At 42.1% G+C, this 23,056-nt stretch overlaps 2 protein-coding genes across 2 annotated transcripts; both read right to left on the minus strand.

Annotated features, from left to right (window-relative positions):
• Positions 1-123: 123 nt before the first annotated feature.
• Positions 124-4,437, minus strand: cnppd1 (cyclin Pas1/PHO80 domain containing 1). Its single transcript, XM_029449504.1, is given in 9 exon segments — positions 124-2,089; positions 2,255-2,305; positions 2,307-2,373; positions 2,577-2,638; positions 2,737-2,865; positions 3,042-3,162; positions 3,263-3,344; positions 3,611-3,713; positions 4,240-4,437. Coding segments are annotated over 9 exon segments (1,326 nt in total). The 5' UTR covers positions 4,303-4,437; the 3' UTR covers positions 124-1,441.
• A 9,084-nt stretch (positions 4,438-13,521) lies between these two features.
• abcb6a (ATP binding cassette subfamily B member 6 (LAN blood group) a) lies at positions 13,522-21,048 on the minus strand. The gene is given in 21 exon segments (XM_029449398.1): positions 13,522-14,551; positions 14,639-14,707; positions 14,798-14,892; positions 14,998-15,110; positions 15,210-15,384; positions 15,944-16,048; positions 16,154-16,211; positions 16,321-16,406; positions 16,499-16,562; positions 16,680-16,756; positions 16,902-17,027; positions 17,380-17,427; positions 17,429-17,446; positions 17,535-17,644; positions 17,776-17,897; positions 17,989-18,181; positions 18,303-18,395; positions 18,709-18,898; positions 18,982-19,122; positions 19,865-20,388; positions 20,937-21,048. Coding segments are annotated over 21 exon segments (2,595 nt in total). The 5' UTR covers positions 20,965-21,048; the 3' UTR covers positions 13,522-14,391.
• Positions 21,049-23,056: the final 2,008 nt, after the last annotated feature.

Genomic DNA, 23,056 nt, shown 5'->3' on the forward strand with positions numbered 1-23,056 from the left:
TTAAGGCTTCATACAATAAAGGGCTTTCTCAAAGCGTATTGTTGGCTGTCAACTTGTGAGTCTTTCATATGATTCCCCGGAGCTTCACACTATGTTGTCGACACAGACGGTAATAAACAAATGTCACAAAGAAATGCATCCTTTATTAGTTCTTGGTTTTTCTACAGATTTGTACAATATTTGCATTTTACATGTACAAAATTAAAGGACTTCGTGCTGTATCAAATGCAGATGCTTATAGCAATTTTGTTGAAGGTTCAAATACAAAGTGAATGTCCAGGGGACTATGTATAACTCTGTACATGAAAAGAAACCAACTCTTTACATTTTCCTCCGGTGTTTAAAAAGATACACGTGACAATGTTGTAATAATAGAGTGAAATCTCTTGTTGCAGTGAAAATGGAGCCAGATGTGCAAATTCCAGACTGCATCAACAAAGAAACACTTCTGTTAGCGTGTAACATGTTATGATCAGAATGTTCACTTCAAAAGCACCAACCAGAAACCAATTACAAACTGCATGAAATCCCAGAACCCCATCCTTTTTATGCAGACCTTTCACCCATTGAAGAAAGGGAAGGTTTGTAGGTTAATCTCTTAAGTATGGCTACATTACCCTGTTAGAGAAGTGGCTTTGAGGTCATGTGACCTCCTGATGCCACATAGAGTTAGTGAGGTATGGAGACGTGTCTGCATTCAAACTGTCTATTTCCTTTCTTCGACTCTTTCTCTTGAATAAAAGGGGAACGTTTACAAGGACAGAAGACAATTTGTTTCACAAACTTAGAAAACTGTGGTGTACAAAATCAGTGCTTGCTGCAGGTGTATGACCAATGTCTGATGTATCCTTATGCATCAATGCAAAATAAATGGTGACACTAAGGAAATATGGATAAGCTAAATAAACTGGTTTAGTCCCTTCTCACAGAACCCCATCAATAAAAAACCCTCAACGTTGAGATATGCTGTGAAACCTACAAACACTCATTAACTTACCTTGTAAAAATCCTATTTAATATTACACCTGTAATATAATAACTCAAAATACCACACCCCTCACAAAGGCCCTACATCACCACCTGACAGCTCTGAACTTCCAAAATATGATACATGTGGGTAGCAAAACAATTTGGTTGCAGTCAAGAAAAACATATCAAACTATAATAAGTCCTTGTGATAGTCTGCATTTAAAACAAGTTGCAGACAATTATTGAACACTATGGCATGTTACTTATGGCAAATTTATTCTGCAGTGCTGAGCTGTAAGGGAATTTCCAAACTCGCAATCTTTCTGTGCCCAATTACTCTCGCCTTTGCACCTGTATTCTAGATCTGGAAAACGGGACATGACTTGAAGCAGCCGATGAGTCATGAAAACAATGCTGGTTTCATTTCCAGAGGCCATTACCACAGGTGGACAGCAGTGGAGTGTGCCATTCACTAGCCGGGCATGAGCAGAGCTTGAGCTTTGTCGACAGGTAACATAGTCTCTGGATGGCAGGGTCCCATCTGTATAGGGGGAAACACCCCCAGGCGAGAGTTCAGACCTGGTTCCGCCCCCCCAAGGAGGCTGGAGGCCAGCCACGGTGCATGATGTTGATGGTTATGAAGGGGACCATGAGTGAAGAGTGTTGAGGCGTTTCTAAGGCCGCACTCAAGAGGAGGGAGGGATGCAAGACAGCCAGGACAGAAGAAGGAGACAGGAGACCAGGTTTGAGGAGCTTCCATATCAGAATCTGTTTCAGGATGTATGTGACCCATTGAGGCAAGGAGGGAGCCCCAGAGACACAATACTGAGGTCTGTGAGGAAGCCGATGGTGGACTTTGTATTTGGTCCTGGTCGATTCCAAGTGAACCAGTTTGACGGTTCAGACTCTTGTTGGCCAGAACACAACAGGGGAGGCGCCGGGCTGCAGAAGGAGCTTCTGCAATTAGGTCGGAGTTCTGAAGGAGGGTCGGGCTAGTCTCAGCTGGAGTTGGAAGCAGGGACTGTCCACTTTTGGAGAGACTCAGCTGCTGCAGCACAGCACTGGTGCCAATAAGGCCAGCCACACTGGTCAGATAGACCAGGCCAAGCATACAGGATACCTGAAAAAAAAAAACCGAGGTCAAATCTGATAATATGTATACCTAATTCCTCTTTTATAGTTGTGACTACATTAGTGTTGCAATGTTTGTGTGGTCAAACAAAAACCTGAAACATCCAGAGCATAAATATCCTCTCAGCTGCATTCAACTAAATCCCCTTCTCACCTTGATAAAGTGCTGGTAAATGGCTGTAAGGGCTTGACTCCACTGCCGATTGCTCCAGTAGTACATAGAGGTCTGTGTAGGAGAACCAGCCGCGTTTCATCCCCTGCCGCTCTGCAATGCTGGGGATTCAGAGGCCATGTTCAGAAATACTCTTTATACACAAACTGGTTATGTCACTACAGTGCTGACAAAAAGGATTTACGCTCCTTTTTCACGCTGTGTTTTCCACACAGTGAATGTAGGCTTGTTTGCCTCTATAAAAACTCTTTAATGCTGTTTTAGTGTAATGTGTGGTGGAAGTTTTACATAGCTAACAACAAACCTGGTTTCCAGTTGACTTAGTGTATCAAATAAGTCATTTGGCTCTGTGAAGAGGCTCCACTCCTAGAAGATATGACACAATGGTTGGGACATAGAACTTTGGCCAAACGCGCATGTAAGCTCACATTACATTACATTAGATGCAAATGCAAAAAACTTACAATGGCATTCAAGAAGTTCATCTCCAGGTTATTGACAGTTTTGACGTCCAACTTCCCAGCTGCTCCCCACTCATCGTTGAAAACCTCTTCTTCCTCTCCTTCATCATACAGGTACTTGCTGGCAACCATCTAATTCAAATAGATCAGTGTGTTATTCAATGCAATGTTATCATACTTACTAAAACAGCAGTATACGACCCAACATCCTGGGAACAAATGTATCAAACTCCATTCTGAAATGAGAGCGTCCATGCCAGGAATAACACTGACACATTTGGAATGACCTATGAACCCAACACACATACCATGGAGATCAGGAAGAGGTCAGAGGAGGAGATCTTTTGTAGGTATTCAGGGTTTCTATGACGGAGCCTTTCAATGTAAACTAGACCCAGCATCATGGCACATGGCGAGATGCAAGCCTCCCTGATGCAAAAAGTAGATTAGTTTAGGATGTATGACTGGCACAGTGCTACATTTATTTCCTATAAGAATGTATTTTCTATGCATCATACAAAGTACAAACCTGGAAACGTGTGCAGCATACTTCTTCTGAAGCTTTCGTATTGGACTTGGAGCCGACTTCTGGAAGATTTCAACGGCGATATCTGTAATTAAAGAATGTAAAAAGACAAAAGTGAACGTGTGTGCAATCACAATCTATTAAAGTTTAGAAATGCATACTGTAAAAGTGGGCATAACTTCAAAGTTGTCCCAAAACATTTGTTTATATAACACATGATCCTCCTTACATGACATTGAATTATAGCAAGTCAGGAAAAAAACTTTCACCTCAAGTTTCTTATGAAGGTATGTCGAGGAGAAGCTTAGTTATTTGCATTTATCTAGTTTAAAAAGCTAATATTTAACTCACCTGTAACAGGACAAGATAGGGCATCTAAAGAAACGTCTCTGTCCAGGCCATAATACAGGCGCTTTCTCACTCGTTCAGTCAACTTCTGGTGTCCAGGAAGAAACTGTAAAAACAACAGCATTAACGTTAGCTAGCTAGGTTAGCTAAGTTATATAAACTGACGTTAACTAGGTTGTAAAGCAGAACATTTACATAAAACTCTACCTGCAAACAAAGCAATATGGTCAGAACCTATTTTACTAACAGGCACATTTAAAAATGCTTACATTACCACTACGAGTTACAGCAACTGTTATCAATATACCAAACAGTATAACATAAGCTGTCAGCTAAGCTAACGCTAGGCCCGGAGCAGGTCAACGGAAATGACAGGAGCTAACAAACTGCTATCGTTAGGAGCTGCGTTCCTTCACGCTTTTATTAAGCAGTTTTAAACGACACAATGTCTAGCTTAAATAAGAAACATTAAATCAATTTGACTTGATTAAGTCGTAGCTAGGTAACTTAATGTCTCCGGTTAGCATATTAGGAGGGACACAACGTTATCAGATGACATGCAGGCAGCTAATGCGCCTAGCGTTAGCTTCCGTAGTTTGTTGACCTAGCGTGGTCGTAACTCAACAACATACCGTAAACTCCTGGAAGTCCGAAAACTGAAAAGTCTTTTCGTTAAATAAAGCGTCGAAATCCATATCTACTATAGATCAGACATTAGTCCGCTCAATGCTGAAAAGACGACTGTTGGTTCTGCCCCCCCCCGTCTGACAAGAAGAGCTCAGATAGCAAACGCCCTGGCCTGGGACAGCACTGTGAGATTCAACGGCAGCTTGTGCATTGCTGCCATCTGCTGGCGTGAGTGAGCTCATACAGTGTCAACAACAGCAAAAGAAAAGTTTAAAAACGATATAGGCTGATTATCTTTGTGGGGTTAATCAATGATGATCTAAAGTGTCAGTACGTTTAGACTCAGTAGTCCTAGAAGAAGCATGTGTTTGATAAGATTGGTCTGACATTCAGTTAATGCAATAAAAATGTTTCTCGATCTGATTCCTTTACTCAGACTGGCGGCAGGACAAAGGGTTTCTGATGAGACTCTGCCAGCTTTAAGCTCCACCACAGCCCTAAAACCACATCCACCTCCTCCTCTGTGCCATACTAAACCCAGGCCACCGCCGGGCGCTCCTCCTAGCAAGACCTCGGCATCAGTTAAAGTAAATAATAGTTATTCAGTGTCTAGAACTCATGGACAGCATAGATGCACATCAGCCCCCACTGGACCTAGGAAAACACAAACACCTATCTGCAACAGGATCACCTCTTCTGGGCATGTGAAACAACACTTCCCCTCTTCACTTCCAGAGCATGATAGTGCCAGTCTCCACTGCAGGACCCCGACTTCAAGTCATAGTTTCCAAATAAAAACTCCAAGAAACTCACCCGATCAGGAAGCCCATCCATCATCCCATCGCAGTATTCACAGCCAGAGAAGAAAGAGTGATTTGTCACCTCAGACGGAGAGAAACAGCAGCCCAAACACCAATTCTGTCCCCTCATCCAGTCACTGCGATGCAGGCAGTTACAGCAGCAATACTGACTATTCTCTGTCAACAACTGGGAGATCAAAGACACAAAATGGGCGAGAGATAAGTACCTGTGGAGGAAGTTTATTGCCAACAACAGGGCTGACAGATGATGACACAAGGAAAAGTTCTTCTCAGAGTCTTCAGTCTGAAACTGGGATCTCGCCTACACAAACTGGCAGAAGGAAGAGCAACAATGGAATTGATAGAAATAAAAATGGTCATCTTGGGAAGGACGTCACCCAACAGCAAAGCCCAGTAGACACAAGCCCCAATCGAGCATCTGTATGGAAAAATAGACAGTTATCTTCTTCCCCCAAAAGACCACTTGAGGGCGTCACAAGTCAGTCACAAGGTGTCCAACAGACACAGACAGAGCTGGACTTTTACCAGCCAGTTCCTCAGCAAGGGTGTCAACTTGAAGTCATCCACAGATCAGACAGCTGGGCTGAAACAGGTGGATACTCTGGTAATTTTAGGTCTGTTGCAGTAAAAATGTCTTTCTTTCTACATAGTGATAATAAGACATCACATAATCATTATTATATTTGGGAGCATGATTACTTTTAAGTCTTGAATAATTGCACAGCTGTGTCTGGGCCTCACAAGGTTTTTGAATTAGAGATGTCCCGTGGGCTCAGAGGAACGGAGAAGGAAAGTACAGGGCTAGCATCATTTAACGGAGTCAAGTGGCTTTTGGTCGCTTTTGCGCTGAACAAGAGAGCCACGATAGCATCTCTGCTTTGTGTTAGATCTCTCCTCTCCTCCTCTGTGTCTGACTGACTGAGCCCCGCGAAGCAGAGGAGAGAATGTGAACGCGCAAAGTAACGCAGTAAACACGGAAACGTGCACATAAACAAGATACATATCATTTAATAAAAGAGCACCTGTTCAATGTGAAAACTGTGTAAAGTGTAATTTCTCTCACTGACTCAAACAGGCTCAACATGACAGAAGTGTGATATGTTTGTAGTTCTATAGGACTACATCACCTCACTTAATGTGATGCATTCTTAGTGTAATGCAAAGACACATTTGCTTTATGATTAAAATAAGCCTACTTACTGTTAAATTGTAAACATGTATAAGATATGTATGTTATTGTGAGTCTGATGCTACTGTTTTACTATATTCTATTTGCATTTAGTATTTCATTTTATGGATATGGACTTGTTTTCAAAGCACCTTATGTATGTTTGGAAGTGTTGAGGATATTATAAACAGGGCTACTTACTGATAATGTGGTGAATATTGTTTTATTATATTCATCTTTTTTTCTACATTAGTGGACATGGAGCCTGTTGGGAAAACAACTCATGTCTACTTGGTTTTAAAGATGCAACATTTTGCACTTTTGTGTGAAGCCTTGTAGCCATAGCTTTCCTACTGTTCTGAATGGACTGGTTGCTTTCTGTAATGAATTAAGGTGATACAAATAAAGTGAAACAAGGGGATGCACGTGACTAGTTCATTTCATGTATTAGTAACTATCAACACTACTGTAAGTAAGAGTTATTTGTAGTGATTCATTGACAAAGTATTGTGTGGCCCACAAACCCCGAGTGATTTTCCTATTCGGCCCACTTGCTAATGAAGTTGAATAGCCTTGCTGTATGAAATAACTGGGGAAACGATTATCCTGTATGGCCTTCGCTGTTTGAACACCTGTGTGTCTGAGGTCCTGGGACTTATTTGTTCTGAGTGTGAGAAAAACATATTAGAGCAGGTGATCTCAACGGGGGCGGTGCTGGAAGCAATATTTTTGAAAGGGGGGCGTTTATGTGTTTTTGGGGGGGCGTTTGCTTTATAGGCTCTGCTATGTTGTTAAATCTGAGATTTGAAAAAAAGAGCGAGGCAAAGTCCTTGTCAGTGTAAATTTACTTGGCAATAAACCAAATTCTGAATTGATTCTGACCAGTGTACAGGCAACTTTGTGTTGTTTTTAGAAGTGGAAGTGGCTCCGGCTCTGGATCTGTGTCTGACTCTGGATCTGTGTCTGACTCTGGAACTGTGTCTGTGTCTGGCTCTGGCTCTGTCTCTGGCTCTGGCTCTGGCTCTGGCTCTGGCTCTGGATCTGGATCTGTGTCTGGCTCTATCTCTGGCTCTGGCTCTGGCTCTGGATCTGGCTCTGGCTCTGGCTCTGGCTCTGGCTCTGGCTCTGGCTCTGGATCTGGATCTGTGTCTGGCTCTATCTCTGGCTCTGGCTCTGGCTCTGGATCTGTTTCTGGCTCTGGATCTGGATCTGTGTCTGGCTCTGGATCTGGATCTGGATCTGGATCTGGATCTGTGTCTGGCTCTGGCTCTGGCTCTGGATCTGTGTCTGGCTCTGGCTCTGGATCTGTGTCTGGCTCTGGCTCTGGATCTGGATCTGTGTCTGGCTCTGGATCTGTGTCTGGCTCTGGATCTGTGTCTGGCTCTGGATCTGTGTCTGGCTTCTGGCTCGTGTCTCTGGCTCTGGCTCTGGCTCTGGCTCTGGATCTGTGATCTGGTGGATCTGGCTCTGGATCCGGTGCTCTTGGCTCTGCGCTCTGTGCTCTGGCTCTGGATCTGTGTCTGTGCTCTGGCTCTGCTGTCCTTGGCTCTTGGCTCTGTGCTCTGGATCTGTTGTCTGGCCTGATCTAGGATCTGTGATCTGGCTCTGGATCGGATCTGGATCTGATCTGGATCTGTGTCTGGCTCTGGCTCTGTGCTCTGGATTCTGGATGTGTCTGGCTCTGGATCGGGATCTGGATCTGTGTCTGGCTCTGGCTTGCTGGATCTGAGATCTGTGTCTGCTCTGGATTCTGTGTCTGGCTCTGGATCTGTGTCTGGCTCTGGATCTGTGTCTGGATCTGGATCTTGTCTGATCTGGGGATCTGGATCTGGATCTGGATCTGGATCGTGCTGCTCTGGCTCTGGATCTGGATCTGTGTCTGGCTCTGGATCTGTGTCTGGCTCTGGATCTGTGTCTGGATCTGGATCTGTGTCTGGATCGGCTCATTATCTTCACTTGTTGTATTAATGCTGTGGAATTAAGATACATGCAGTTAATAGTAGAAACTCATCCATCTGTACTTTCTTTGAAAAGAGACAAATAACATGCTAATGATCATTAGGGTTGGGGTAAGAACCAAATCCAAAATGCCAGGTATGGGGACAGGAAGTCAAGTTATATTCATGGCCAAAAAAACAGTATTATGCAAGTATTCAAATCTAATGGAAATGTGATTAAATTACAGACTATGTCTGGCAAGCAGTTTTAATATGTAAAAGGTTTTTATATGACAACTAAAAATGCATTTTGACAAATTTGTGAGAATAATTCATTGATGATTCAAGATATCTTAAATTACAATCTGACAGGTACCTGTACTGTCTGATAATGTGTATATAAAGGCAGTAAAATAAAGACTGCCACTGCAGCCTCGCTGCCAACACAGACACTTACTCAGAGTCATGGGTGAGGGTGCTCCCTGTGATAAATGGATGGGCGAGGACTTGGATGGGAGTGATCCTCTGATCGGCATCTATCTGAAGCATCGCCTTTATCAGGTCAATGCACTGCTTAATTTCTTCAGCATTCATTATATTCCAGTATTCCAGGGACAACTTAAAACAAAGGACAAATACAGCAGCAGTAAAGTAAACAATCAGATTTTTAGGAACAGGGTCTAATTAAGTCAATTTTCAGCATCTACAACGCAATTTACCTGTAAAAAAGTTTCCAAATCGTCCAGGTGTTGGAATTGGTTGATCCTGGTGTCTGCGTGAGGTAGGCAGAACGGCCAGTACTCTTCAGGTGTCTAAAAGAAGGTTCAGTGTATTTTTAGATACCTCTTAATCATGTCAACTTGTGGAAAATATATTCATAACTAGAGAAGACAATGTTAGGAATGAGGTGACCCTTCGTCTTGCCAGTACCTTCAGTCTCCAGTTATCGGGACGTGTGCTGACAAAAAAGTTTTCGGAGTGCCACCCTTTTTGCAGAAGATGGACTGGAGGAACACCCATGAGCTCCACAATGGAACACATCTGTAAATAAAAACAACAGGATGCCCATCCTTGTTAAGATAACAAAATATCTTGATGCAGAAGAACTAGATCTTATAGGACGACAGGAAAAAGGCTGCAGTCAATGACTTACTAAATAATATTCATCGTCGCCCTGGAAGGGGCATTGACCGGACACCAAGAATCCCAACAAAACACCAAGAGACCACATATCGATGGCCTCTGAAATTGGAGCACCCAAAATAATTTCTGGAGCCCTGAATATTAAACGAATGTAGAACACAGAATGAGGAACACTGTCACATTTGAGCAGATTGCAGAAATATCCTACGAGCAAGTAGAATGAAGATTCATATCTCTCACCTGAAAGGTAATATTTGGTGACGTCTGCCCTGGTATGTTTCAAAATTTGTGAAAGCCAATCCAAAGTCAATTAGCTTCACTCTGATGGGTCGCTCTTGAGAGTTCACCAGCATGATGTTGTCCAACTTAATATCAGCATGGATCAATCCAATGGTCTTCAGGAGCTGTAATGCTGTGGCTATCTGCAATTCAAAATATTAGCGATGACAATCAAAGATGAACACTGACAGCTCTTTGATTTAAGTGTCTGATGCTACGGTATCCATACCTGTTGCACTACACTCCTGACTTCATGTAACTCCAGAGAGAAGTCAGGCTTGTCAGTAAGGTAGTCATCTAGAGTTACATCAAGCATCTCAAAGGCCATAGCAGTTCTGTTGTCACTCAGTGTGAACGAGTCAATGAAGCGGACAATGTTCCACTGTTCCTGGTACTGCTCCTTAAAGTTGTTCATTAGAAGCAACTGGAGATAACACAATGTCATGAAGTGAGACACTTAGTTGTTGACGCAGAGTTGACACGTTCACTTAAGGAAACAATTTTGGATATGTTTGATAAAGACAATAATTAGCATTTTGACTTACTTCATAGTCACTTTCTCTGTGATTGATCTTTACTGCAACAATCTCGTTGGTGTCCTTTTTGATACATTTGATCACCTCTCCAAAGCCTCCCTGTCCCAGATGTGCCAGTGGTAAATATGATTCAGGGAACAGGTTAAAGATGTCGGGTTCGTCGTTGCAGCAACATGATTGGATAGTGTTACCCATTATGAATAGATTTTCTTAAAGAGAAAGAGAAGAACAGGTCATTATCACATTATAAACATCTATCTATCTATCTATCTATCTATCTATCTATCTATCTATCTATCTATCTATCTATCTATCTATCTATCTATCTATCTATCTATCTATCTATCTATCTATCTATCTATCTATCTATCTATCTATCTATCTATCTATCTATCAAGTTAAATAGGGTGTTCGCATGTTGGCTGTTCATGTAAACACATCTCCATATTGCACATTGTAAATTTGACTAATCAAGTTCTCACACACTTTCTACATGAGGGAGAAATAAACAGTGACTTACCTGTATCACAGAAGATTTGTTGAGTCAAATCAGTTGAGGTGAGGTTATTGGACAAAAAGTTGATTTTGTGCTCTGTTCACTTGTACAAAATCAAATGACAAACTTGTACACACAGCCTGTACTTGGGATATGAGTTCCAGAATCTACAGTTCCACAGTTCCACAGTTCCAATGCAATGTGATGTAATGGAATGTAAATGTAAATTAAATTATGAAGCAATAGCACGTTTTCAATTTATTAGAAGTGGGAAAATGTAACGGTCGATCGTAACAGAGCTAACATCTGCACCACTGGTGCTGGATTTTTTGCACCTTGTAGTTCTCTCCTCTCCTTTCCTCCGCTCTGTCTCTGACTGGAACGAGACAGCAACGCAGTAGACACTGAAACGTGCACATAAATTAGATAAATAACATAAGCATAATCTCAATTTGTATGTGTTAACGATAAATCCTCCATGACAGCCAAAGTCAGTCTTGGAGTTCCGCAGGGTTCTGTACTTGGACCGATTCTATTCATCTTATATATGCTTCCTTTGGGCAATATTATAAGGAGCCACTCAATAAACTTTCATTGTTATGCGGATGATACCCAATTATATCTATCAATTAAACCAGACGAAACCAATGAATTGGCTAAACTTCAAGCCTTAAGGACATAAAAACTTGGATGTCTAGCAACTTTTTGATTTTAAACACAGACAAAACTGAAGTTATTATACTTGGCCCTAAACGCCTCCGAAACGCATTTTCTAATGACATCGAAGCTCTGGATGGCATTAACTTGGCCTCCAGCACCACCGTAAGGAATCTTGGCGTCATCTTTGATCAGGATCTGTCTTTTAACTCCCACATAAAACAAATCTCAAGGACTGCCTTCTTTCATCTACGTAACTGCAAAAATAAGACACATCCGTCTCAAAATGATGTAGAAAAACTAGTCCATGCATTTGTTACTTCAAGGCTGGATTACTGCAACTCATTGTTATCAGGTTGTCCCAAAAAGTCGCTTAAGACTCTTCAGTTGATCCAAAATGCAGCGGCACGTGTATTGACAAGAACAAGGAAACGGGATCATATTACTCCTGTATTAGCTGCACTGCACTGGCTCCCGGTAAAATACAGAATAGAATTCAAAATCCTTCTCCTGACTTACAAATCAATTAATGGTCAGGCTCCAGCACATCTTAAAGATCTCATGGTACCTTATAAACCAACTAGAGCATTGCGTTCCCAGACTGCAGGGTTACTTGTGGTTCCTAGAGTCTCTAAGAGTACAATGGGAGCCAGAGCCTTCAGCTATCAAGCTCCTCTCCAGTGGAACCAGCTTCCAGTTTGTGTTCGGGAGGCAGACACACTCTCCACATTTAAGAGCAGGCTAAAGACTTTCCTTTTTGATAAAGCTTATAGTTAGGGCTGGCTCAGGTTTGCCCTGGATCAGCCCCTAGTTATGCTGATATAGGCTTAGACTGCCGTGGGAAACCTCCCTGCTCTCTTTCACTCTCCTACCCTCCCTCTCTATCTGTATGCATTGATGTGAATGTATGTTATTAACTCATCATCCGGGGTATCATCCCCGGAGTTTCTGTGTCTCATGTGGCAGATTGCCACTGATAAAGTTTACGTCAGGATCATGAATCGTGGCTGCGCCTGCTGACCTGGTCCTGCTGGACACCGGGAAGCCTTTTGGACATTTTCCTGGATTCATCCATAATTTCTGTCAAATGTTGTATTTGTACTATGTTGTTTATCCTGTACATACGACATCTATTGCACGTATGTCCGTCCTGGGAGAGGGATCCCTGCTCAGTTGCTCTCCCTGAGGTTTCTTCCATTTTCCCCCCTTTAATTATGGGGTTTCTTTTAGGAGTTTTTCCTGCGAGGGTCTAAGGACAGAGGGTGCTGTAACCTGTACAGTCTGTAAAGCACACTGAGACAAATGTGTAATTTGTGATATTGGGCTATATAAATACATTTGATTTGATTTGATAAGCATTTAGTTTATTTAATAACAGAGCACCTGTTCAATGTGAAAAGTGAGTTTGCTCTATATGTAAAAAAACGGGGTTCCGTTGGGGGCTCAGACTAATTTAAATACAAAATTAATATAATCAATATGTAATATAAATAATAAATACTAATAATAATAATAACGCAAACAGAATAATCAACATTAAAATACAATTAGCCTACATTTTTATTTGATGGGGGGCGGTAAGGGACCTGGATAATAGATAGGGGGGGCGCTGGCCCAAAAAAGGTTGAGAACTACTGAGTTACAGCCTACAAAACCTAAACTAATTTTTAAAACTCACTTTTATAGTCTAAACTTACTGTGATCCTTCTATTTTATGATCCAACACCATTTGCTTTAGTGTTATGTTACTATATTTTGCTCATTGTTTTTGGATAGTGCTATTTCTTATTGTTACTTGATTCTGTTATTGTTTTTTACCCTGTAAAGCACTTTTAAATTATTATTATAATAAGTGTTACTATAAAGGAAATACAGAGATGAGAAGCATCTTTTTCAGGTTTCCATTATGTGCTGTATAGAGTTGGGGAACCAGTCAGTTCCTCAGTTTTCTTTTGAGTATTGCATTATGGGAGAATAATATCCATCCACAACAATTTGTACTTTCAAGTCTAAATTATGAAGTTTTGTCTTCCTGTGCCTTCTTTGATTAATATCGATTACTACAATTTTATTTCCTCTATTACATTCCATAGTACTGCTAATGTTTTGAGTTCTTAATGCAGCAAAATCAGAATGACCTGATATCTTGGCTTCATTACATCCATGTACCAAGTCAAAATGTCTGGATCACTTTACATGTAGATCAGCCCGTCAAAAGTCAGTCAGTTTAAAAAAATTTAAAAAATCACATGATTGCCAATTTTTATCTTTATTCTTTGTTTATTCACTAAACCTTGACAATTTCGAAGACACAATGATCAGACGAGCGACACACCTCACTTTAACTCAGCGATCAAAAGTATAAAGACACATGCACAATAAAAAAGTATTACTTACAAGTTAAATAGTCGAGCTCATGAATCGACTACCAAAAACTAAATAAATACAAGCAAGCTCAATAAAATCCCTGATAGCTCGAATATGAACACATTGTCATTCATATGAATTATTTAGTGGACAACAGATTCATGAACCCTCTCGATTCAGCAAGCTGCAGTGTTGAGGCTGTGATTAGGGAGTTTTACTCCTTTATTTCTTGCAACCCTCCCTTTGTATCTTTAAATAACTTACGTCAGGTCATAGATTATTAAGAAAATGTTTGTCAGACAAGGGTCGAAGGAAAAATAAAGACAACATTAAAAAAAGTGGCAGGAGTTCTTCAAAAAGTAATAATATACTCAAAACAAATGGACATTTTTAAACACTTAAATACTGGCGTACCCTGATGAAGGCTTAGGACAACATGCACTACTTTTCATTCTTTAGCTTCGTAGTGAAGGTTTGAAATAATAATTAAAAAAGGACAGATGTCTGAGTTTAGGATGTAGTAATAATTGTATCTTTTTTTCCCCCCCATCCCGACATAAAAACCTTGGCCAACCAACACCTATATATATATATATATACACGTCTTTTGGTAAATTTAGACACGACCAGATTGTTTTTGCATCCTCCGTTTGGTTAAGGCACCTTCTATTTTCTCCATAACCTTCCTTCGCACATTCAGTTTGACTAAAAAAAAAGTAGCGTTCTCTTGTAAAATTAAGCAAAAGGTTACAATCAGTGGCCGTGGTGGTCTGAAGACGTTGATGCCGGCTGTAGTTTCTCAGACGAGAGGTCTTTGGCTTCTGTGTCTGACAAGGAATCCAAGTCCTGGGCCTGCTGCTGTTTCATCCACATGTCAGCGTACACGCCTCCCTTGACGAGCAATTCCTCATGTCTAGCATGGGGAGGAAGTGAGTCACTTGGAGGTCGATTAAAAAAGGGGATCGTCAGTAAGACATTCAGAACAATAAGTCGCACTTACCGCCCTCGCTCAGCAATCCGGCCATCCCTGATGACCAGAATCTGGTCTGCTCCAATTACAGTCGACAACCTTTTACGCATGAAAAACAAAAAAGAGATGAACACAAAAGGGAAAACTAAAACCTTTCAGAAAACAAAGTGCAGTAGATGCATCTCTTACCGGTGAGCTACAACAACTGTTGTGCGGTTGGCACAGACTTTAGCCAATGACGCCTGGATGTTGCGTTCGGTCTGTGTGTCGAGTGCAGACGTGGCCTGCAGAGACACATTATTTGCTACGACTGGAAATAACAGCGACAACTAGGGGCAACAATGTGGCAATGTTTTCAATGACATCATAGCTCCTTTATGTAATCTCACCTCATCCAGCAGGATGATCTCTGGTGCTTTGAGGATAGTTCTTGCAATAGCCACCCTCTGCTTCTCTCCTCCACTCAGCTTCAGACCTCTTTCACCCACCTGCGTATCATAACCTGCCAGAGGGGAAACAAGGAAGTGAAGTCCATGGCAGCAATTCAAGGAGATTCATCCTCTGTATACTTGATGCACGAGGGTTAATCTATATAGGTTACCTTCAGGGAAGCCTATGATTTTATCATGTATATCAGCAGCTGCAGCTGCCTCCTCCACCTCCTGGTCACTTGCAGTGATGCGGCCGTAGCGGATGTTATTCTGGATGGTGTCGTTGAAAAGCACAGTATCCTGGGGAACCACGCCGATGTGAGCTCGCAGAGATTCCTGCTTCACCTGAGCGAAGACAATGAAGACGTAGTAATTACTAGTCCAGCGACACACACACACACACACACACACACACACACACACACACACACACACACACACACACACACACACACACACACACACACACACACACACACACACACACACACACACACACACACACACACACACACACACACACACACACACACACACACACACACACACACACACACACACACACACACACACACAGCTATATTAAAGACATCGTAACTTGTGCTTTTATTGCTCTTGGTAATCTCTAGAGCAACATAACAAGGAGGTAATTTATAGCAGTTAGATGGCTTCACTTGCACATGGAAGTGCCTTCTCATTTGGAGACTCTAAATTAAGCTCTCCGTCTGTGTCACTGACATTTGCCTTTATTGTAAAGCTCATAATGTTAAATTGAATTGAATTAATGCATCACGGAGGCATCGTTTGAACTCAGATTGTATTATGTTACCTGCTTTTATTATCGTACGCTACATTGTACTCTGAGTTATGCTCCCATTTACTTGCTCTGATGCCAAACATTTACTTTTGATATGTCCTGCCCATCGATGCTGATGCTGCCTCCATGAACGTCGTAGAAACGGAAGATGAGTCGAATGATGGTGCTCTTCCCAGAGCCGGATGGTCCCACCTGGGGAGATCAGAGAGGAAATTACAAGTGTACAGTCCCAGCAGAACACAGGCACTTTAACTGTACGATTGAGTCGATCTATTTTCAATATACGTCGTTCCTTACCAGGGCAACCGTCTGTCCGGGAAGTACAGTGAAGGAAACATCCCGGAGAATCTCTTTGCTGTAAAACAGAAAGGAAATCTAACTCCTCTACACGCTGCCTTACATCTAGAGAACAACGTCACACACTTTTAGTTTGAACCAGGCTGTCAAATCCAATGTAAACCAACCCATTTATGTAGCTGAAGTAAACGTTCTCAAACTCCACTTTTCCCACTTTGTAGACAAGACTTCCTGCATTTACTTCATCCTTCACCTACACGGGAGAACAAAGAGAACACGTCAGAGAAGATTGGTCATAATACGGTGTTTGAAGTGAAACAAACAATCGGCCAGTTTTAGAAGCACCTCTTCATCCTCTTCGAAAAGTTTGAACATGCTCTCCATGTCAATGAAAGAATTCTGGATCATTCTGCAGTAAAAGACAAATAGAGCCAACAGTTTACAACAATAACAAGAACGAACCAGAAGTAAGAACCTTCGAAGCAGACGCATGTTGTGCTAAAGTCTCCCACAATGCATTTCTTACCTGTAGTAGGTTCCAAACCAGTTGAGGGGGGTGTACAACTGGATGATGTACGTACCGAAGAGAACAAAATCTCCAACCTAGGATAAGAGCAAGAGTTTTATTCTTCACATTTTATCCAGACATCATCTTAGACGTACTATTATATATATATATATTCTGGACTAATAATGACGCCATGAAACGTCACTCTCCGTAAAGAAGTCATGTCGATGTGATCAGTACCTGAAACTTTCCTTCAGTCACAAAGTAGGCACAGAGCAGGGAGCCGGCCAGCAGGCCTGAGCCGATGATGAGGTTCTGCGTTTGGTTGAGGAAGGCCAGGGACGCCTGGGTCTTCCACTCCGACACCTGAGGACAGGAGGAGAGAAGAAGCATCAGACACAAGCCTGTATGAGAGGGTTAGATATTCTAACGATGGAAACTAACTACGGCTTTGCTGGACATTAGCCTGTACACAAAGAGCATATTAAATGTTCTGTTTTGGAACTAATCACGCCATAAATAATCATATTTCCTGGAGGGGGTCGACCATCTGCTGTTGGACAACTTACGGCTTCTTTATATGTAAAAATTTTCCACACCCACAGAACTTTTAGCAGCATCGGTCGGCACCATTTCAAACATTCAAAATGACATTTAAAGTGAGCAATGGTATTGAGAACAACAAAATAATTATAATTCCAGTGTAAAATACACTTGCCTGATATTTCAAGATGGCATCCTGGAAGCGGCTGACCTCATAGCTCTCCTGCATTGTAGTATTTCACCTGTTGAACACACACAATTTGACATTTTGGAATAATTCGACTTCTTAATGAGCCAGAAGGCAGCTGGGCGACAACAGTGCAGACGTACCGTCTCAAAGTTTAACAAGGAGTCCACCGCCTTGGACTTGGCATTGTTGTCCTGCAGATTCATGTCTCGTCTGTACTTTGTTCTCCACTCGGTGATGATGATGGTCAGAGCTGGGGGGGGGGAAATATTATCAGGCAATGAAACAATCTTCCAGGGGGAAATTTGAATGTTTTATCTACGGATATGTTGAACTGCACTAATCACATTGTTACATTGGGAAAGCTATGGTTCAACTACTCACTGAGGTACAGGGCCATGCAGACGAAGATGATGAGGCCGAACCAGGCATTGAAATTAGTGATGAAGTAGATGATAGAAATGACAATATCGGCGATGGTTGGGAAGATGCTGAACACTATGTAGCTGTAGGGAAAACAAAAAAAGGAACAGTTGAGTCAATTTCTTGAAAATATGGGTCCAGAGGAAAAAGCTCATCAATCGAGTGCCATCTTACCTGAGCAGGCTGTTAATGGAGGACGTGCCGCGGTCGATGCTTCTCAGCACATCGCCGGTCTTGCGGCTCAGATGCCAGCGAAGGGAGAGGGAGTGCAAGTGGCCGAACAGACGCACTTGAACCACGCAGTTGGTGAACTGCTGCACCCGGATCCACAGGAAAGAGCGCAAGTTACTCACAAAACCTGAGGAGCCTGGGAAGAGGAGGAAGTGAAAGTGACAAGCCTCATCACTACAGTCATGTTGAAATGCGAGTAGAGACAGAAAATCAACGCGCAGTGTCACTTGTAGACGATTTGTCTGACTTGGTCTTACCTGCACCGCCACCCTGCAAGAACTTGAGCAGGACATAAATACACACTGTAGTAGCCAGCGTGGACCAAGTGCTGCCATTAGTCAGGTCGTTCACTGAGAAGGGGACAAAGACATTAAGGTAAAAGAGAAACGAGCACATGTTCAGGTATTTGCCTTTAAGATAAGGTAGATAAACAAGATGAGAAATTTGGAAGGCGTCCTCTGACACCCTCTGGAGACACAAAGCCATCAGGAGAAGGAGGTTTAAATGTCATCACATCACACGTCCTGAGGAACAGTGCGTGTTGAACTTGTTGAGTACAAACAGCCGTTAGCTGCCATGTTTTTATGTGGCTCTTGAGGCTTTCATGTTCAATAAATGAACATTTGAGTGTACAGGGTTAGGGGGAAAAGATATAACCCTCACCAATATTCTTGTAGTAAATGGGTACAAAGACGTTAATAACTCTCTCGAATCCCAGCAGGGTCAAACAGAAGATGACCAGTAGCTGCAGGAACCAGTTGCCTCGGGGCCACAAGTAGGGAACAAGCATGCGGACTTTCTTCCTGAAACCCTGCCAGGTCGACTGGTTCTCTTCGGTTCCGCCCAGAAGGCTCTGCGAAAGGGAAAGATATCAAATACTCAACACAGCATTGCATCGTGTATAACGGCGAAACAGAGTGGGATGCCGAGTTGTACCTGTCTGCTGTTCTCTACGTCCCGCTCATCTTCGTTTATCAGTAGCATGTATGGTTTCCGTGGCAACCCTGGGGCTTTGAGACCAATGAAGAAGAGCAGCCCGGTGCTAATGTAGCGCATCAGCCACAGGGCAAACTGCACCTGAGGGGTTCATAGACAATCAAAAACAGATCAATATGGATACAACATCGCAGCATGTAATAATAGATACATAATGCAGCCGATTACTGCGTTAACTGCATTAGATGTGTCATTAATAATTCACACCAATATATTATCATACAAGTTACTATAATCATATTTACTCTAGGCTCCTTTTAAAAAAAGGGTTTTACACTGAAAATAATTTGAGTGAAGCAGAAGGATGAATAGTTTGTGGGTTAGTACTGCATTTTTACAAAACCACAATTAAATTGAGGATGTATAACTTAATACAAATACCACAAACTTCATGTTACAGTTATATAACCAGGAAGTGAAGTTACTGACTCAGTGTGGGAGGGGCAAGGTTTTGCCTTATGATTTGATTAGTTAACAGTGTCGCTTCTGGGATCTGAAAGTCAGATTAGGCAGTGACTCAGCAAAAAAAAAAAGTCTCTGGTCTTGCTCTCACTAGCATTAGTGTTATGCATATTTGACATGCCAGCTTGTCTTTTTCATTGGCTGCGTGGGTTCCTTGTCATACCTGAAACAAGACAGGCTGTGCTGCTTTAAGCCAAGTGGTAGGCGTGTCTCAAGAGATGCACCTTTATTTATTCTTTAATAAAAAAATTAAAAAAACCCTATAACAAATTACAAAAGACAAAAGACTTAAGTCTTATTTAGATTTATTTTTTAAATGATGGTGAATTTTTATCTTCTGTGACATTTGATCTTTTCTTACCTGTTGTTGATTGTTCTCCAGGCCCCACCACCAGTGAGGACTATACCAGGAGATGAAGGCCAAGTTCTCAGCTGAGAAAGCCACAGCCCAGAACAGCAGCAGGGCCACGCTGTGGCCCCTTGTCCGGTCCATCAGCAGGGCCCTACGTCTCTCCACCCTGAGCAGGGCTATAGCCCAAGCCCAGCCCGCCGCAGAGAAGCAGCCATACAACACTACATAGCCTGGGAGCTCTCCTCCGCTGGCAGCCCGCCACACCATCGCACCCAGAAACTGGGCCAGCAGAAGGACGGAGACGGCCTGCTGGAAACCGTAGAGGCGGGAGCGTGGAATAAACTTGGGTTCCATTGATGTGCCATATTTCTGGTAGAATATGCAGTGGATGGTGCCGAGGAAGAAGGCGATGGTGAGCAGGATGGTGGGGACCAGTGTGAAGTAGAAGCAGGGGGAGATGCCTTCATCCACCCATGTGTGGGAGATGGAGGAATTGACTTCGCAGTAGCTGTGCATAAACAGCATGGCTGCAGCTGGGGAGAGGCAGAACATTTATTATTTTATTAGAGATACAGTGCAAAGTCCAAGATTAAATAACAACACACTGTACTGTTAGGTAATTTAATAATGGACAACATCCTCAAAACAGGGAAGTGCCTAGTCACTAACTTACACAAACCTGGCTGCTTGCTCTGCTATATTAGACACTTCAGTGACATCTTTAATCGCTGACTCATGGTTCACTATTGCACATGCGTTAGCCGCTGGGTATAAATGACCACAAAATGTGCAAAATGGGGTTCTTACGAATGACATGAAGTGTTAGTAAAAAAGCACAACAAGCAGGAGTTTAATGTGTTTCAGAGGCTGTAGACATACACGTTATTTAGCTGTAACATTACCTGATTTGCCAGCCGGTTGCTGACAACTTCACAGTCACAAGTGCAGTCCACTGGTCAGTAACAGAGGTTACTGCAGGGAAGCTAGCAAACTATTAGCTGTTAGCTAGCTTAGTCGGCTACACAGCTTTAACACAGACGACAGTTAAAACGAGACGGACTGGTGAGAGTAAAAGTTATACTTAGCGAGGCGTCTGTCATCGCTGACATCTACTGTGTATACTCATGATGATACGACTGTTGTCCTTGTTGCGTGCGTGTTAAACAACACCTATCCATGACTCGGCAATCGACGCTTTACGCAACTGTGTTTGACTGGCTGGCCTGACGGTCACTGAACGCCCCCTGGTGGATGAACCTGATTCATGGACACAGCTGAAAACGAGAAGAAATAAATACGTGTGGAAGAAGTATTAAGATATTTTACTTCAGTATAAGTAGCAATGCACAGTATATATACTTCATTACAGGTAAAAGTATAGAAATGACTAGAAACATGTACTTAAAGGATAAAGTACTCATTATGCAGAATTGCTCCATTCCCAGTGTTATAATTTTCATGCATATCATTTGAATATTTTTATATGCTTTTATATATATAACTGTATATGCTATCAATAAAAAACATACTTAATATTTTACCTCATATGTTTAGGATGACACTTTTAATCTGAAAAGTTACAGAGTAAAAAATAGTGTAAACTACAAGTATAAACTAACATACAATGGAAATACTCATGTGAATATGTGAGTACTTCAAAGTTTTACTTCCGCCACTGGAATTACAATGCAGTACATTTACAGTTCAATGATAAAGAGCCCATAAAGAGAGGCTGCAATGTTATAAAGTGACCTATAGATGGCACTAAGTACTAAGGTATGATCAGAGGAAACCACTGTATGCTATAGTGATGTATGAACAATAGTTAATAAAACCTCCTTGAGGTGGTGAGAAAAAAACTCTGGAGATGGAACATGATAATGTAATATAATGGCATGATATTAATTGCTAAGGGTGTGTCATTTTTACTGTATATTAAGTGATTGAGTGATTAAAGATTATAGCAACATGTGTCTCTTCCACTGAAAAGAGTAATTTTCAAGTCAAAGGACCATAAAAAGTCTACGCCGAGAGGCTTTAAGCTAAGAGCTTTCCCATCAAACTGTAAATTCAGGGTTTAGTACAAAGAAGGGAAGTGACTCAAAAGCCATCTGTCGCATCTGTGCTTCCTGCGAGGATGAATAAAAGACTTCAGAAAATGTGTGTGTGTGTGTGTGTGTACCTGCATGTGAAAGAAGAAAAAATAATAGGAAGTGTATCCTGATGGAGTGAATCAGAAAAGAGCTTACTTCCACTCACACGTGCACACACATAGGACACAGGCTGGGATGGAAAAAGGGGTAAATCTTATCATTTAGAGCCTTCACAATGGGCATAAAGAGCTGCTAATCTGCTTCATCTCCCCGGCTCTTTTGTGTGAGTGGAAATGGACCTTCTGTCCATCGGCTGCTTGTCACCCCGCTCTTTTGTCTCCCAGTGGATGTGATGGCCTGCCCATCACAACCCTCATCTCTCTCCCCTTTTGTGGGCGTCCTTACCTCAGCACACAGACTCAGCTGGAGCCCTATAAATCCTTTAGGTGTGTTCAATCCCACCTTTTCTCTCATTCTCATTTATACTTCCTTTGTCCGTGTGAGGCTGCCTGACACATATGGATGGTAACAGGAGGGGATAAGACGAATGTGCATGCCAATCTAATCCCTTGATTTAGTGAGAAAAGAATAGTGGCCGTGTTAGGAATGCTACGTCCAATCTCATTAGTACTGAGGGCGATCAATAAAGCTTTCGGTTCTGCTGAATGTAGTATTCACTGAAGGATTGGGCTCTGTGAATACAGTTCTTACCACTTGCTCATGAGCAGATGACCTTTGCTACCTTTAATACTCACAAATCACACATCTATTGTGTGTCGTGAGAGCTACCATGGGATAGCTACAGTGCGGAGGAACACAATGAATGTCCACCAGCTTGCATTTACCATGCAAAAAAAGAAACTTCCAGGGATGCAACATTTAATCATATTTTTCAGTGAGGATGAATAAAGGTAGCTCTTATTTTTATTTAAAGTAAGATGATGCTACTTCACATTCAGGCATATGTGGAACGTCTGTATTCCACGACTGTATGTCTGTTTTTTAAGCTTATCTGCCAGAACGAACCCAGAGTCAAAGCCACAAGAAAAAAAAAAGGTGCGCCAAGTTCTTGGTTTAGACATCTGGTCTAGACTTGGCTGTCTGCAGG

This window comes from Cottoperca gobio, chromosome 2 (assembly GCF_900634415.1).
Source record: "Cottoperca gobio chromosome 2, fCotGob3.1, whole genome shotgun sequence".
Taxonomy (NCBI): Eukaryota; Metazoa; Chordata; class Actinopteri; order Perciformes; family Bovichtidae; genus Cottoperca; species Cottoperca gobio.